An 18,839-nucleotide genomic window follows, 5' to 3' on the forward strand; every position below is an offset into this window, starting at 1 on the left:
CATACATATGCTGAAAGATGTCAAGCTGTAGCCTTGGAATGCCACGCCACAGAGTAAGAGCAAAAAGTAGTAAAAAATGAAGAGGATGTTGCTGTGTCCGTCACTCCCTTTATTTACCTTCGTCTATTTTTGAATTCTCAGTGTGAGTGAGCACTGGGCTTATAGAGCACCCTTTAAAATGTCCATAATGAAATGACAATAATAACGTCGGCATCGTGTATAAGGGGTATAACTCAAAGCGGTTTGTATTTGGCAAATTAAGCAAGAAAATATGTCTTCATTTTCTCTATTCAGTTTTCTATGAATATTAACACTCCGCTTATGTATATGTTAAACTTTAGCTGCCAACAAGAAAAATACCCAGTTTTGTAACCATGTGCCTCTAAGTTAATAATAATATGACAGCAACTGATTTGTATTTGAACCCCACCGTTAAAAAATGAAAAGAAATGAAATGGAAATCAACTGTGGAAATATAAGAGCTGAGACTCCTTAGGAAGATACCTTGTACCTCACTGGGACCTTCCTGGATTGAAAAGGTCCAATAAACATGAATAACAGGTTGTGTATATATTAGGAAGTCCAGTTGAAAAAAAGTTTCTTCGAAATGAAATAAGTAGAAAGATATTGACAGTAATTTGAAAAGCCCTCTTAACCCTGTTAGCATGCACTTTTGAGACGGCCCCGAACTCCTGCTCCTCAGTTTCCCTCATCTGTCAGGTCCCCGAGGTTCAATATCTGATCATGAGGTAAAAATAACACCTGTGGAACATCTGTCAGGCTCTATTCTGCACCCAACAACTACCCTGGTGAAAACTGATGAAAAGTTACGGAGGCTGAGTATCGCTGAATACTGGAATATTACTGCTGACATTCAGATGTGTGTATCCGTTCAGAGCACATCTCCATGTAGTAAATTGATAGTGAGTGTCTATTGTGTAGGGAGCTGTCAATGAGAGAACAAGATAGTGATTTTTAAAGTTTGTGTCAAGTTGTATTGTCATGGCATCATACTGTTGTGTGTGTTATGTGCATTTTTTCGACCATATTGGAATGAATAAATATAAGGTAATGATTTTGAAAGAGACATTTAGAGGTGTGCTCCATTGAATTGAAGTAAGTGAGTCACTTTTCCCGTAACACAGCACAGACTCAAAGCCTGCTTGACATCTACATGAAACCCAGAATTAGTACAAAGGTAATGTGTATACAAGCATTAGCACCTTAGCCATAGTTAGAGGAGGAACAACTTTGTGCGTTTAAGTGTAAAACACTGTTTGGGAGAAAGTTCTGCTTTTGTTGCCGATTTTGTGTTTTTTTTACATTCTGGAAGAAGAAACAGTTTTGTTCAGCTTGTTTATAGAGTTTATAAAGTCATGTAGGGTATTTTGTGACAAGTTTTGATTCGCCACTGAAACAAAATTTGTTGTCGCAACTTTTTTTTTCGATACATAACTTATATATCATATATAAGTAACAGTTTGGTCAGTTGTACTGGGACCTAACTTCTTTATATTACAATTATTTTTGACATCCTTTTATTTTGTAAAATCCCATACTTTTTACTGTAGAAATTCAAATGACTGTGTCTAATTTCTACCTGTTTTACTGCCAGTAAATAGACCAGTAAACTGCATCAGCCTCGAAAGACCATAATGCACTGCAGTTGTGGATGTGGTTTAACTACACAAAACAAAATCGACTCCCCTCCAGGTTCATGGATGTTACATCAGCTAAGGTCAATGATTGGTTTTTAAAATGAAAATACTTTAATAAAGTATATTTTAAAGATGAACACCAGGTAACATCTGTGTCTGGATACTACAACCCAAATACTTACCAATCAAAAACACTGTTTCCAATATTTTAACTTATTTACAAACACAGATTCTTAAGAAATGAATAAACATCGCAATATTAAAAAAGGACATTTCAAAATTAATTTGGAAGAGAATTCAAATAATTCAATCGAAGGTCATTTTTCTGTATTAAATTGAATCAATGATAGCCTCACGTAAACAGCATCAAACTTAAAAAGAAAAAAAGTGTGGGGAAAAAAATAAAGAATGAGAGTTATGGTCCAATCAGCAGTCTGATCGGCTCTGATATGGCTGAAGGTAGAAGCCGACAGATGTGAGCTGGATGCTGCGTCTCTCGAGTCGTTCTCGTCGCTCGTATACGTTCATCTGTTGTTTGATGTATTCACTCGCTCCGGTGCCAAGAAATCAATGCCTGCTGGGAGTGAAGGACGGGGGCTGGTGGAGGTGTGTGTGTGTGTGTGTGTGTGTGTGTGTGTGTGTGTGTCTGTGTGTGTGTGTGTGTGTGTGTGTGTGGGGGGGGGGGTGTCTGTTAGACGACAGTTACTCATCGACCATCGTCTGTTAAATTAATGTTGATCCCAAAAAAATGTTACGCTTTACACGGGAAGACAACGCCATGAATAAATATATAGATTATTTCAAATTCAATGCTGGCGGGACCGTTTCAGACTGTTAGAGAGTGTGTGTGTGTGTGTGTGTGTGTGTGTGTGTCGGTACCTTTCAGACTTTGGAGAAACTTCTGGACCGGTGCCCAGCGGTGTCATGGAAACGCTTGAATCGCTCAGAATGATTCATGTCTGCACAGTCCAACCCTCCCCCTTCTCTCTCTCTCTCTCTCTCTCTCTCTCCCTCTCTCTCTCTCACTCTCTCTCTCACTAACACACACACACAAACACACAGCATGCAGGAAGAGGGAGTTTAACCCCTCTTCTATCCATCCTCCTCACCCCTCCCCACCTCTTTCCTTTCTCTCTCTTCTTTCTTTTCTCTCGTCATCTCGCCATCCTCATCAAATCGCACTATTAGTCACATAGTTTGTTAAAATTAACTCATTATATGTATGTCAGAGGAGATCGCGTCTTCTGAGTGTTTTCTTTTACACAGAAAAAGACTCGACATGACTCTGTGAGAGAGTCTAGATGTCAACATGGACTAAAAACAGCTCCATCGGGTTGCTTGTTTTCCCTCCTGATGAATTTGAATAAACCCCATAATAACTGATGCTGTCAAATGTGACGGACAGAATCCTTCAAAAAGAAAGAGTCAAGATGTCAACATTGACTGAACGTCTCCATTTTTTATGCATCCGCGCCGATGACAGCCGTGGTCATTATGTTTTTGGGTAGTCCATCTGTACACCAGTACGTACGTTCATCCCCATCTACGGATATAGATGGATATGGCATTCTTGTGAATGTGATATCTCATGAAAACTTTGAAGGATTTTCTACAAATTTGGCACAAACATCCACTTGGATTCAAGGATGACCTGGATAGCTTTTAGATCTCATAGGTCAAAGGTCTCTGGTTTTGGCCCTAACTCTAACGAAATCTAATAAGAAATATGACAGCATACATATAAATGAAAACCTTTAGTGATAAGGTGATAACATTTTATATCCCAACGTCAACAGTCAACTTTACTGTAACAGTAATTCTAGTATAATTCTTACATTTTGTGAATCTGAATGAAACACAACTAACAAAATTAACAAATTAAATTAACATGACATTGTGTTTGTCTTCCTCTCTATGTATTAAAATTAAAACATATACAACACGATTTTAAATTAGTGTAAAATCAAAGCAATCAAAATACTGTTACCGGATAAAATTATTAATATCGATATTGACACTTACAACAAATCCATCCCTTCCTCTCCTCTCCTCTGCTCTCCTCTCCTCTCCTCCACTCTCTTCTCCCGTTGTCTCTGTGTTTGCTGCTGTTGATGTAATCACTTTGTCGTTGTGCTACAGTTAATGCAACTGTATGAAATTAATTAAGACGAACATTACCATGGATGGAGTGATTGATGAAGAAGAAAATAAAGAGCTCTCCTTTACACTGCTGCCTTGTATTGGTCAGAAGATATAACTGCTGTTTCTCAGTGCACCTGACAAATAACCTTCCTCCCTGTATGTCACTGGAAAGATGTGTTGTGGTCTTACTCAAGGAAAAGGAGTATTTCTTAACGTTTAAAAAGTGCATTATAAAAACAGCAAAGAATCTTCTGCTTGGCCAAGGGGTCTCTCTGGGGTCAGAAATCACGGTCTTCCTGGCTTTCAGCCAAGCTGTTGCTGCAATCACTGAGCCTGAAAGAGCCCAGAGAGCCCTCCCTCACAAAGCATTTATACAGCAATAAAGTTCATTGGGTTGTTGTGATTGGTTCAGAATGTTGCTGAGGCGGTCCCTGGTTCTGGCTTTAGAATGTCCATCACTCCCAGACTGGCTCTCATTAGTTCAGGAGTTGAATCATTCACCCCATGTCACACAGTTCCTCCAATGAACAGCCAGTTCCTGTAGAAAGAACACTCCCTACTCTTTAACTTCTACATCCTGGGGGGCTGGTCCCTCTTATCTTACTGCACCTTGTTTTAACCTTGAGCTTATCTGCAACATACATTAATCATGCCCTCTGTGTTAAACTGATTATAATGTGAAAGCATGCTAAATCATTTTTTATTTAACTTCTATACATACACAGTGAGTAATGACAAAACTTAAATTATATTGTGACATAAATAAACACTTCAAAATCCCCGCGGATGGAAGCTTCCTGTTGTACGAAATACCTGAAATATTGGTTCTACTTTATCATTCGTGCACAATGGGCTCATCAATAGGAGCATATTTATAATATTTTATAATATTAATAAATTTATAATTTATGATTGGAACAAAGGAGGAAGTCCGGTGAGGTAGTAGAGGTGGACTATCACACAGGAGACCACTGTTCATGTCCCATGTCAAACTAAAAGTCAACACTAACTTTTTTCAAGTTAACTAATGTAATCATGTTATAGACATAACTGTTACAAACTTACTGATTTTACCCAAAGACTGATCTTTTTCTAAATTTAACCAATTAGTTTAATTGCCTAAACTTTCAACTGTTTCAGAACGTTAAAGTCATAAGTTTGAGAATAATTGGCAAAATGACCAATTAAGGCGATATTGTTGCCTGCTGCAGGTGAAAGAATCTGATGGGTCATAGAATATGGGTGCCACATCAGCAGAATTAATTCTTACTTTACCATGACGCCCGGTAAATAATACATATTTAAGTCTCTGCTTTGTTGTGAGTGTACACTTCAACAAATATTGCATATTGCAGTTAATTCATAACCTAGAAATCCAGACAAACCGCTAGCTAGTTTCAATTTGTTCTGCTGCTGCCTCTGGGCTTGCGCCGTTTGAGCTAATTAACAATGTTGGAAAATCCCAACTTCAAATCGTACTATCTGTTATGGGTGAAACCGATGACGAGACTGATGTGCCCTCCAAGTCGGCTAGATACATCACCTTGTTCATTGCTCTGATTGGTCATAGTTGGTCATAGTGCTATCTAATTGTGTGCAGTGGAATTTGGAAATGCATGCAGGTCTATTGCTTGTTGCCAGGCTTTTCCAGGCTAGTTGATTCATTGACTTTGGTGACTTTTGTCTTTGCAGATGTATGTAGTGTCAGAAAGAGGCAAAACCAAACCCCCACCACAGCGACTTCCTGGTTGATCCAATAAGGAAGTGCCAAAAACTGCAGTCCTCAGAGTGTCCAGTAGGAGCAGTTTGCATAATTGCAATTTCTCATTGACCCCATGTTAAACAGGCCATTTTCACAGCATATTTAAACCTATTTAAGGCCTGGTACAAAAACATTCTAGTTTGTATGTTTAGGTCGTATCTCCATGGCAATACTGAGGGGGATGGATTTTTTGTAACAGGCTAGTTTTTTATTTCATCGGAGGTTAAAGTGTATGAATACTTAGGGGCGCGGCCTCTTGAGTGGAAAAAAAAATACCAGCATGTGCTCTCAGCCTAGTCTGACAAGATGGCGACCCCCATAGGCGAATATGATTGGATCAAGTTGAGAGAATGGACGTTGATGAAGAGGCTATGACTATTATTTATAAAGTCTATGGGCAAAACAGACTATCTAAGAGAGAGGGAATGATGGAAAGAAAGAGTGATTTATTGGCCACAGAGCCCTGGGTAATTTACCAACTACGAACCTGCTCTAACGTGGAATCAACCATCATACCATCCCAAAGTACCCCTCTCATGAAACTGAAAAAATAAAGTACCATTTAAATCAGCATTAAATAAATAAAAATAGAAAACAAAAAACAATAAAATGCATATGTAGCAACAGTGTAAAAACAAAAAAAACAAAAATGGAGGGAAAAAAATACAACACTAACACTACAGATCTGAGAGTTGTTCTGGGGTTCGAGGAGGCAGACATGACCAGAATACAAAGTGGTGTTGCTTTGTTGGCTTCTGCTGTGTAGGCGAGTCAAACAAAATCCACTAGTTAAACACACACAGCAAGTGTGTCTCTGGTTTTGGATCATGTGCTATGAGTGTTTGCTGTCTCTGGTTTCGTATCGTGCTGTGTCTTGGGCTGGCCTTGCTCTGTAAAACACTTGTCAATGAACACGGTGGTTTAAAAAACACCAAAGAAAAGGTAAAATAATAGCAATGACCTTTAAAAACCTGCTGCTGGGACATAATGTGCTGTGAAGGGATTGAGAAGCTGCCTTTTTGTGAAGAGTGAGATGCAGATGAGACAGACTTTCAATTTCGGAGCTGGCAGAGAGGTTTCTGTAGCTCTTAAATCATCAGGGTCAAATGCAGGAGCAAATACAAACAGATAGAAAATGTGGTTCAAAGGGTCTATATTTGTGTACGCTTCACAAGTACAATAATAAACGTGTATGCATAGGTATAGGGTTAATCATAAAGTTAGTTTAGATTAAGATAAAGTCTTTAGATAAGGGTTAGCTTCACGTTTGGGGTTCAATCCTGGAGGGAGGACAAAAAGAAAGTTATTGAGTTGTGTTTAACATTGTGTACCTCCAGCATGTCAATTTAACATCAACAACTGGGGGATCATTTTTAATAAGCTACTCCATTGGGTTAGTAGGGGTTTATTTAGCCTTAAAAGTAGGATAATTTCCTGAAATCATAGAAGCACAATTTGTTTTTTAGTTTACGTGAAAATACAAAATCACCAAATTTGGAGATACACATTTTGTTTATACTATGTATTGTTTGTACTATGTATTTGCGTGTGTAATCATTTTGAAGGAAAATCTATAAAAATTCTCAGGTATTCAGGTTTTACTGATGGCTTATATTTTACATGTGAAATAAACTTAAAATCAAATGTGACTGTATGTTAATTATTTACATGTGAATGGTGATAAATTCACATGCAGTATGTAAGGGGAGAAATCAACACTTTTAAGTGAGACACACTTTGGACACTGGTACAATTAAATGAAAAAGTAAATTGATATTGGGTTGTCATGTATTATTTATTTTATTGTTGGCACAATTCTGCGTTTAGTTTGGACGGGCTTAGGGTCATCTTAAATTTTAAGTAACCAGGTTGTTTTAGTGATGTAGCAGAATGCTATCCATTTAAAATAAGTCACATACACTAATCTTTTGTTGCCTATAAACTTACTGTAATACCTGGCTGGTGATGGTTTCAGGCCTTTCTGATTTCAGTCAATTACATTTTTATCTAGAATATATTTAATTTTTATTTCATACCTTTTCAAATGTAAACTCTAACAAAGTTAGTCTCTCATTGACTGACAAATCTGCCAGATTTTAGTTAACATCTGTCTCTTTTTAGTTATTATTATTTTCAGGATTCAGGACTGGCTCAATAAGAACAAGTTTGGTTATGGCTCTGTTAAGAAGTAGCATGATTATAGCTAATAGCAGAACTAGCTTCCTGTTAGCTCTCAGCTTGTAACAGAGCTTATATTTGCGTTTTCTCTCCGTCTCTCAGCATCATGGATTAGCAGGGATTTGGTCCTCCTGGCTCAGCGACTTCTCTATGGGCTTTATACAGCAGAGTGGGCTGACTTCCACTCCTCTACCTTTTGTACCTCTCCAGCCAGCACACTCTAATGAGTGCCGTTGTCTGGGGATCCTCCTCACAGCCAGTGAACTTGTTTCTGTTTGGCATCCAGGAAAACAAATGTCACTCGTTTATATGCACATCAGTAACCTGAAAATGGTATTTCTCCAGTTAAGGGAATAATCAGATTATTGAAGTTCCCCTCATATACATGAGTGGGAAGAATGGGAAAATTACGAGAGTAACTTACAGCTGGACTGAATACGGCTTTATTTTCCAGTTCACCTTTGTCAAAATCAAAAGCAGAGGGAAAATGGCTGACTTTAGGACATAATTATGACTGAAACAGGTCTTCTTGGTAGTGATGTTACTTGCCATGGAGAAATCCTCCCTCAGTTTAAAGGTAACGCTATTGTTGCCACTGCCACATAGTTGGGAGGAGGAGTTATAACTTACGGAGTATGCGTATATGTGAAACACGATAGTTACCCGGGAAAGCTGTTTACATGGACGAATAATCTAGTTCTCTAGGTCTGTTAACCGAGGTAGGGGAACTCCGATTTTACCCGAAGTATGATGTTTACATGGTGTTTGAGAAACCACCCGAATATAATCAGGTTTTTATACTGCATGTAAACGCACTGACTGTGGGGATCCTCAGAGAAATGCAGAGGTTGGCTGGAATAGATTTGATGTTAAAAACCTAATTTTTAAGTTTTTTTTTCTTTGGTTTTGAGGTTTCAGACAGTCTAGTGTCTGTTGATTTTTCGGGGGCTTTGTTGCCTTCATGTGACAGACGTCACAGTTGCAGGACTGGTGATGGAGACGTATGGTTACACACATGGTTACAAGTTAGGCTACAACTAGCACCTATTTTTTAATTAGTATTTTGATTAGAGTATCAAACATAAGTGGTTTCCCAATATGTCGTCCCACTAACAGCCTAAATCTGAAACAACTTAGGCCGTCATGAAAATATTCATGTTTGAACAAGCAAATGTTTTCTATTTCTGCTTAAAAAAATCACCTCAGGTGTCAAATTCACATCTTTCAAATGATATTGAATACCATTGCCTCATCTCAAATTAGCTTTAATGAGTACACCTTCAAGATCCTTTAGTTAGAATTTTATATAATTAGAAAATTATTACAAAGTTGTTTTCTTTCCAATAAGCCTTCTGAGGTTGAAGAGCCCTGTCTTGGTGTTTGAGATATCTTAATAAAGGCAGTCTTCTAAGGGCTTACCTTTTTGGAAGGGTTAACAAAAGTTTGTTTGTGGAAGCACTACTATGGTTTGAGAACATTTTAAGGTATTTTTTTTCTTAGAATGTTCTGAGTTCTGTTTTCCAGACCCTGTTATGAGTTCCTAGTCTGACATTGTTGGAACCTCTCAGTTAATTTTCAACTACCAGGGGTCATTATCACCAGTTCAGACCACAAAAGCCTCTGGACGCAATGCCTCTGGATATACATACAACCAACCAGAGCAATGACGTGTGACCCATAACCCATCACAGCAACAAAACGATCTAGCAATGAGTAACACGTGAAATTTGGGGGGATGCTTGGTCCGTTTTGAAGCAGAAAAAAAACTTTCTCAAATTAAAGCTAAAAGGTACACTAACATGTCTTTCTTTTAGGTGTAAAATTGACCATACAGAAGCAGAATCTTGATTCATGTTTGATCAGCTCTGGATAGTTTGACAGTTTGATCTGAGTTTCTCTGAATTAGCTTGGTAAGTTGTGCTGGGCTGAGAACAGTTACGTTCAGTAGCTACATTCAAATATTCATCATCTTAAACCTGCAATGAGATAAGAGTTTCCGATTGGCCTGTCCGGTGTCAAATCTGTCTGAATGGGAGGGTGGCCAGATGTTTGTGCCAGAGCAAATGAAACATGAGCTCGGCTCATTCGTCTGGTTCCCAGGCTAATGAGTTCCTTGAGTGTTGTCAGATCAAATCAACCTTGTAAAGAGGTTTGTCAAATGAGTCTTCTGAGCAACAGCAAGGTTCATTTGTCTTTTATGAAACGGAGTATGAAATAAATTGTTCATACCTTAGATGTTAGAAGTTTCGCAACAATCCATGAAAGACTGTGTGACATCCAGTTGTGTTGAGGTTTTGAGAAACATTAGGGTTTGGAAAACAATAACAAACGTTTAATTGGCGCTCTATACGGATGAAGAACCCTGTATTTTGGATGTTCCTGAAGGCATTTTGGTTGCTTGAGAATCCTTTGAGAAGTCAAGTTTTCTGAGAATGTTCAAAGGTTTCAGAACCTCTAACCTGAGTTCCTAGAAGTCTCGTCATATCAAATCAATGTTTTTGAAAACAGGTCAAAGAGCCTTATGAGGTTGGTGAGGTTCTTTGAAGGAAGACTCTTACTTTTGTACTTGGAATATACGCCTTCTGATCTTCAAGTCTCACCCATCCACAGCTATTCACACACTGATGGCAGATGGTCCTTGCCTACCATCTAATCTAATCATTAGAACCACATTCACAGCCCAGGGAGCAATTTCAGGTTGAGTCTTGGCACTTTCTCTACGTTCACAATTCTGATTTGTTGTTCAAATCCGATTTTTTGTTTGTCTATCCATATTGCCTGTGGCACACATTTTTTTATCAACTTATTTGTCATTCATTTGGAAAAAAGTGCAGTGCGGGTCAGAATGACGTCAAAGTCCTTTTAAATGCGACTTGGCTGTTCATATTGCGGTCGATACGTATCCGATTCAGTAGCGCATTCAAAAGATTCTGATTAGAAAATGTCAGATTTAGTGGGGCTTGTGCTGTTTACACTGTCAAAAGTAGTGTGGACGTAGCCTTAGACACTGACTTTGCAGACTAAATGAGCCGGGGATTGGACTTCAAGTCTTCCAAATGCAAGACGAGCTGCTTTAATGACCCCTTTATTCTCTGTGTTGCTGTTAGCATTGTTGTGGTAAAAGGAACCTTTTAATGAAGACAGTTTCATAAGAACTCTCAAATGTCAAATTTTCTTGAAAACACTGTCATGGGCATTGTTTCAAACGAGGCTTTTTTTAACAAGTGTTCTGAGGTTCAGAGTCCCTGTTGTGATTAATAGTTGAAGAGTGGGGGTCTCTTTAAGAGAAGGTTCTTGAAGCTACCCTCTGATGATTTAAAACCTTGAAACAGTAAGGTCCTAGAACGACTGTAAGATCAAATGAACCATTTTAAATTGGCTTGTCAAATAGACTTCTGAGGTTGATAGGGTCTTTGAAGTGCTTTTACAATCTTGAAATAAGGTTCTGCAGAAACCGAAGGAACCTAAAAGTTCATTCTAGTGCTTTTATTTCGAGTGTGTGGAGGTTGACAGGGAAACAGAGTAGAGACGAGAAGAGAGGGTGTTCTGCTGGGATTCGATCCAAGAAAGCATCAGAAAACACTGTATTTGAAACAGATTGAGGGGAAAAAACTGGAGTAGTAATGTGGTTTGTCAGCTGGACTGCTCAATGTATTTTGTAATTGGAAATTTATTTTCATCTTTCTGGACGGACTCTGCTGCGGATTTTTTTCACAACATCCTCTGTGATTTTGTTCACTTTTATTTTGTTTTTTAATGTGGGGAAAATATATATGGTGGGTTATCTCATCCAAACAAAAACAAACAACAAAAACTGGTAAAAACTAGAGAGTGGTAATAAGGGAAGAAAGAAGAAGAAATGTTACCCATTCAATTGCAAAACCCTCTTTTCCATGCACAGTGTACTGTGACAGGGTATGTGATCTTGTGGCCGACCCTTTCCGACCCGTGCCTTTTTTTCTTTAATGCTGTTCTCCACTAATACATGAGCTTAGCCTGCAGAGATGGTGGAGGTGAAAAGGTCACAGTGTTTGGACAAAATTAAGGAAGCGGGGTCGTACAAATTCAGAATATATATTTATAGCATTTGTAGCTACCCAGGTCATTGATATCTTCACTGATACATTTTAGTTATTTACAGCATTAACAAAACAATTAAAATCACGCAATTAACAGCTTTCAGCCACGTGGGTTATTTTTCATAGGGGACAGTTATGGAATTTTAAGGGTTAATGGCGAAGTAGTGAATGAATAACTAAATGAAAGTAAGAAAGAAAGAATGACTAGAGTTAATAGTTACCCATGCTAATGTAACCCTATAATAATAAATTGTGTTATAGGGAACAATAAGATTATTAATGGTAAATCACACCATATCATTTTGTGTGGTTTATTGTCCCCAAGACATGCCAAATACCATGTTAATATTCATAATACTAATAGCGAAGATCAGTCGGCCTTACGATAAAAAACAAAACTACACAGGTAAACCAAATGTTTTTCTTTTATTATTTGTTTCATGGATAAATTCCTTATAAACTGTAAAACACTGCTTGCATTTACTTTAATATGTATGTATATATATATATATATATCCTCATTATATATATACCGGAGATCAAAACTATAGAACAAAGGATTCATTCTTGATTTATTCTGAAATACGGTTATCTTTACTGTTCATAATTTGACAGAATATCCGCAGTGTCCATACCACCGCTGTACTAGCATGTGTTTTTTTTTATAACCAAGGCACTTCAACAAAAACCTTTATTTTGGGAAAAAAAAAACAGTGATCAAAATTAGAGAACAGTGTTGATTGTGTCAAAAAAGAAGATTTCAACAATTGTTTCTTCTATAGGATTCAAAAATGAACAGGAAGTGAAGAGGCCACAGCTTTGAATGACTTCAGCACATCTGCACCCACAGGACATCACTAGTTTCTCACACTGCTCTGGTTTGATCTTGACCAGTAAATATTTACACACAGTATATATTGTTTCTCTTTGAGCGCTGTCGGCTGGAGAATTATTATGCTAATCATATCAAATATGATATTTTGATTTATCTTCCATGATATATTTTAAAGAAAGCGAAATTAGAAATAATGTATTGTACAATGGTTAGGATTTATTGGATTTATTGCAGGTTTGGTATTTTGCAATGGTGTATGCAATGTCAAATTTAAATAGAATGTGTGTGTGTGTGTGTGTGTGTGTGTGTCCGCGCGCGGCCCTTGAATAGTATATTTTTAAATGCATCTGATTCTGTGTATGGCTATATTTCTGTACCATGCAAAAGTGCATTTGCAAGTGTGTGTGTCTGTTTGTGTTTATGGGGCTATATATACAGTAGGTATATTCTGCACATTTACACAAGTGTGTGTGCATCTGCGCATCTGTGCCAGTGATTTCCAGTACTGTGTGTGTGTGTGTGTGTGTGTGTGTGTGTGTGTGTGTGTGTGTGTGTGTGTGTGTGTGTGTGTGTGTGTGTGTGTGGGAGTCTTTGTATAAGTGCCAAACCGGTCCAGCTGGCATCAGTCTTAGCTGAAGCCGAGGCCGCTGTATCGGTCACACACACTCACACACACACACACACACACATAGTCGACCACATTCCCATTCTGTATGCCTGTAATTATCAACCTCTTCTGCATCGACTACCATGTTGGCGTGTATTCAGCGCTGGTCTATACACGCCTGATTCAAACCCTTCACCACGTACACGCTTCATTTTCCTCCACACACGCTCGCTACAAAACCCCTCCATTTCATCTTGTACGCCTGCACCGACCGCAGAATGTAATTACACACTAACCGTGGTTTGATATTTAGACTGGCTGAAGATTTAAGGTTTTATCCAGAAAGAAGGTCTGTGTGGTAAAAATAGTCTCGAAGTGGTCCCGCAGCTCGGAGGAGAGGAAAGCCTGTTCAGAAGCTGGAGAGGAAATTAGCTTTGTTGTCTACGCGCCATGTCGGCCTCTGCATTTTTCAGAATTTATCAGACACCTTTTTCACAGCCAAACATGCTCGGTTGTGTATTAAAATGATCGTCGGTTTAATGCCAAGGAGACTTCACCTTCTTGTCATGTACTGATCAATCCTTGGACTGCATTTTAAAAGCTTTGATGTCTGATTTCAATCAAACACATGTTTAAGCACGTTGGACCAAAGATGTTCTGTAAAGACAGTTTGGCAGGTGAGGATGTCCGCGCTCTCTTTTTCATGTCCGTAAGATGCGTATCAGATGCAGGTTAAGGATTAACACCTGCACATAATAAAGGGGAAAACTCCAAAAAGAGGACAGTCTGATACAAAAGCACAGTTTACTTCTATACGATTGTGTCAAGAGAGCATCTCTAGTCTTTTTACCCCAAAATCAACACAAAGAAAGAACTAATAGAGGAAATTAGAAAAAGTGCTTGTTGCCTGGAAAGGTTTTTTAATAATTAAATGATTGTTAGGGCATTTTATATCTAGTGCTCTCTGAGCAGAGAGTGTAACTGCCTGCGCATCAGCTCCAAACTGGAACCACACGAGTCAGATGATCGAAAATTGGACACTTTCTATATGACTCTGGAAATTATGTGAAATTCACGGACAAATGCTGTAGGTGCACAAACAAAAACAAATATAACAATTTAATCACCTCTGCAGTTGCAGTATGAGTATGGAAACTAAAACTGAAACTCCAAGAATAATGATTTTATTTTCATTGCTCAGTGGTTGGTATGTGGCCACAAGGCTTCTTAAAGTGTAATTCCGGCGCAAACTCATCCCATGGTCTTTTTCTGCACTTACATACATCAAATAAGCCGTCAACACAGTTTTTTTGTGTATGATAAGAGTCCCTACACATAAAACGAAGCACCAACAACGTAGTTAGTGAACCTGGAGTTTATTAAAAGAGTGTTTTAAAGACTTACCTACTGGCTCCTGTACCAGCTCCTCTCAGAGTAAAGTCCATTTAAGTTGATTACCAAAGTCAATCCAAAAGAAAGGAGCCCATTGGTGCTTTGTTTGCTGTGAAGGGACTCTTCTCATGCTGCTGCAGAGGTTTGCTGTTATTTTGAGCAGTATTAGTGGTTTAAAAAGACATTTTAACGGCTTCGCCGTACTGTCCCGAGCTAATCAGTGTTAGCCACGTCTGGGTGTTAGCGACTCCCCTGGATTTCTCCGTTAATAGTTTATACACTAACAAAACTGTCTTGATGGCTTATTTGATGTATGTAAGTGTCAAAAAAGACCATGTGATGATTTTGCGTCAGAATTACACTTAATTAAGCAATTAAGGTTTTGTTGGGTGTCACCAATTCAGGAATGAGTGATATGATGATACCGTGCTTCAATATGTATTTGTCAGCCTTCAGACATGCCATACTGTTTATACTGATGTATTTTAAGTAAGTTATTACTTTTGTAGTACTGCTGCAAAGAACTAGGAAGAAAGGGGGGAAAGAGCAGTACAGCACCATAAATGGCAAACCTTCAGAAGGGTTGATGAAGTAGGCTCTACTAGCACAGACATAACAGGGATGTCTTAAGATGAAGAGGGATGTTCACCATAAAACATTACATTACGGGTTTATAACAGTGATCTGAGACATATTTCTTGATGTTACTAAATGCCACCTGAAAATTGCATAACTTGTCTCATATTTAGTTTGTTTCGTCTCTGCAAGCAAAGAAAGAAAATCTTCACCTTAAAGAATTTGAAGACGTGAGAGTGAAAGTGTTGTTTCTGGTTTCAAAGCTGGTTCTTGTAGCATAAAGATTTTTCTATGCATAGCAGACATACTGTAGCAGATGTCTGTTTTGTTTGACTATGAGAGCAGGGAGCAGAAAACATAGAGAACGAAAGGCACACAACGAAAACTCTGATCATGAAAACTGGCTTTGGTTGTTTTCTACTGGAAATATTTCACTGTTTCCTAAACAAAGTTTGAATGAATGATCCCTGAAATAAATAAAGATATTTCTTATTAATACATTTATAATATTTATAATATTACATTTAATAGTACATCTGAATGTTATTTGATTGGGAGTGAATGTGTCCACATTGACTAAACTAATCAACTGATCAGTTATCAAACGATCCATTTTTATATTTATTTGACATATTTATCAGAAAAAAAAATGATATTGGAAGAAATCAAGGGGCCAGATTTCAGGACTGTTTTCAAAGGAGTGAGTGAGTGAGTGAGTTAGAGGGTGAGTGAGTGAGTAAGTGAGTGGGTGAGTGGGTGAGTGAGTGAGTGAGTGAGTGAGTGAGTGAGTGAGTGAGTGAGTGAGTGAGTGGGTGAGTGAGTGAGTGGGTGAGTGAGTGAGTGGGTGAGTGGGTGAGTGAGTGAGTGAGTGAGTGAGTGAGTGGGTGAGTGGGTGAGTGAGTGAGTGAGTGAGTGAGTGAGTGAGTGAGTGAGTGGGTGAGTGAGTGAGTGGGTGAGTGAGTGAGTGAGTGGGTGAGTGAGTGAGTGGGTGAGTGGTTGAGTGAGTAAGTGAGTGAGTGAGTGAGTGAGTGAGTGAGTGAGTGAGTGAGTGGGTGGGTGAGTGAGTGGGTGAGTGAGTGAGTGAGTGGGTGAGTGAGTGAGTGGGTGAGTGAGTGAGTGAGTAAGTGAGTGAGTGAGTGAGTGAGTGAGTGAGTGAGTGAGTGGGTGGGTGAGGGAGTGAGTGAGGGAGTGAGTGAGTGTGTGAGTGAGTGAGTGAGTGAGTGAGTGAGTGAGTGAGTGAGAGAGTGGGTTAGGGAGTGAGTGAGTGAGTGAGTGAGTGAGTGAGTGAGTGAGTGTGTGAGTGAGTGAGTAAGTGAGTGAGTGTGTAAGTGAGTGAGTGAGTGAGTAAGTCAGTGAGTGAGTGAGTGAGTGAGTGTGTGAGTGAGTGAGTGAGGGAGTGAGTGAGGGAGTGGGTGAGTGTGTGAGTGAGTGAGTGGGTGGGTGAGGGAGTGAGTGAGTGAGTGAGTGAGTGTGTGAGTGAGTGAGTGAGTGAGTGTGTGAGTGAGTGAGTGAGTGAGTGAGTGAGTGAGTGAGTGAGTGAGTGAGGGAGTGTATAAATGAAATTCAGTCAATGTCAAATCAATATCAGTATTCAGTATGGTGAATGTCGTAGTGAGTGAGGAATGAATGAATGAATGAAATAAAGAATAAAGGACTACAGTTAATAATTGACCACCCTGTCATTGGCCGTTTCACGTAGCCCCATTTTCCTTTCTTCTTCTTCCTTTATGTTTAGGTGTCAGTGTGGTTAAGTGAAAAATGATGGAATGAGTGAGTGGATGGATTAGTGATAGACTAATCATACTGTATTATATTGTCTAGTTCATTTACTCTTTATACTGAATAGAATGTTGTATGTTGGAAAGAAACTGATTCTCTAAGAAGGAATGCATTATTACACATACTGCTGATTTTTATGAAGCCACATTCTTTAAATAGAGTCGGTAAACTATATGTAAGTAATGAAAATGAATGAATTACTGAATGATTATCTTGTTTTGTATTGTATTGTACTGTGGAGTTTGTCATCCCCTGTTTATGACTAACTAAATGAAACCTGTATGTATATTTAAGGTCTGCTCATTGGGGATGTATCAACATTATGAAGCAAATCAAATTTCATTTCATTTATTCCCCCTTTAGGGAAATAAAGTATATTTTATGTTATGTTTGAACTGTTGTCAGTCATCATCTAGTTATTACACGATGTTTGAATGAGCAGAAATTCAATCATACAAATTTACGAGTTAACCTTTAATTTAGCCTTTTTTCACAGCTGCTATATAACTAATAGTGCCAACTAATATTTTTTCAGTACTTGCACAGAAACATTTTGGTGAAACACAAATGCAAATGTAAAAAAAATTACAAATGTAATGAAATATTCTATGTTGGTAGTGTAACACTGCTTTTAAAGATTCTTTTTTTGGCTTTTTTTTTTAAGCCTTTATTATATAGGACAGAGAGTAAATGGGGTGAGAGAGAGGGGGAGACATGCAGCAAAGAGCCGCAGGTCGGAGTCGAACCCACGGCTGCTGCCTTGAGGACCTACGGCCTCTTTACATGGGGAGACTGCTCTAACCAGTGAGACAGTTTTTAACTAGTTAAAGTCTTTTTAAATCCACTGTGCCGTGAGGCTAAGTATACTCATGGGGCTAGCATCCAAACACCACATCTAGCAACAGTAGCCCATGAGTGTGTGCGGCCAAGACGTTGCAGATTTTGGGTAGGAGAGTTTAGGCTTCCAACAATGGAGAAAGGTTGGTCATCTAATGCGATGAACTCCATCACCTTGTTCGTAATCTCTTTGGCTTTTGCGCTGTCCATAGGGAATTTTCTCAAATGCTGAGTCTTAATGGTGGCGGTTTATGTAGCTGATCTTTCTCTGACATGGTGTAATATTCCCACATGGACAACCTTTTCTTTCACTGTAAACAAACCACACATGCGTACGGCACCCTTTGACCTCTTGACCATCAGTGGTTTCTCTCTGCAGCTGCAGTAGCAGCATATGCTAGTGGACTTTTGTCTGAGTCTGACCACAAAAAACAACACATCAACATCTGCCCCTGCCATTGGTGAATGCCATCTTATTCGCTGATAGGCCAATGGCAGTCAATAAGGCAAATATCTGCCGATACCAATGTTCCGCCGGTGCATCCCTCCTGCGAACCCTGACTTTGTTTGTAATGCCATTGGCTTCACAGATGAAGTAATAAAAGTGAATAAATGCGTTTTCAGTGAAGATATAGATCTGTCCTTGTTTAGATGTGTCCCTCTACTAACTGCCCCCTCTTTTCTTGTTGTCCTCCAGGTAAATCAGAGAGGAGTTCATACTCGTACGGCAGAGGCTCCAACCCACACTGCCACCAGGTCAGTCCCACTGTTAATTCCTTCTTTAAAGCAGTGTTGGTTTGTGTTTCAAAGCCTGTTTGGATTTGACCTAAGGTTCGTGGTAGAAGATGTTCAGTCTGAGATACGACTCAGATTCAAACACTGAACAGTTGTGTAGAATTGGCCTGCAGGATATAGCCAAGCACACAGCGCGGTGAGAGTGCTGACATCCTGCAGATGAAAGATATCTGGGTTTTGCTTAAATTTTTTGAATCAA

The 18,839-nt window shown here is 38.9% G+C and overlaps 1 protein-coding gene across 2 annotated transcripts in view; it reads left to right on the forward strand.

Moving 5' to 3' along the window:
- Positions 1–18,839, forward strand: part of tcf4 (transcription factor 4) — a 293,844-nt gene that overhangs the window by 100,753 nt on the left and 174,252 nt on the right. For both annotated transcript variants that reach the window (XM_083929765.1, XM_083929766.1), the window contains one exon: positions 18,543–18,601. In XM_083929765.1, the coding sequence (XP_083785891.1) occupies positions 18,543–18,601 (59 nt within the window). The remainder of the gene's footprint in view (positions 1–18,542; positions 18,602–18,839) is intronic.

The sequence above is a fragment of the Echiichthys vipera genome (genome assembly GCF_963691815.1).
Source record: "Echiichthys vipera genome assembly, chromosome: 16".
Taxonomy (NCBI): domain Eukaryota; kingdom Metazoa; phylum Chordata; class Actinopteri; order Perciformes; family Trachinidae; genus Echiichthys; species Echiichthys vipera.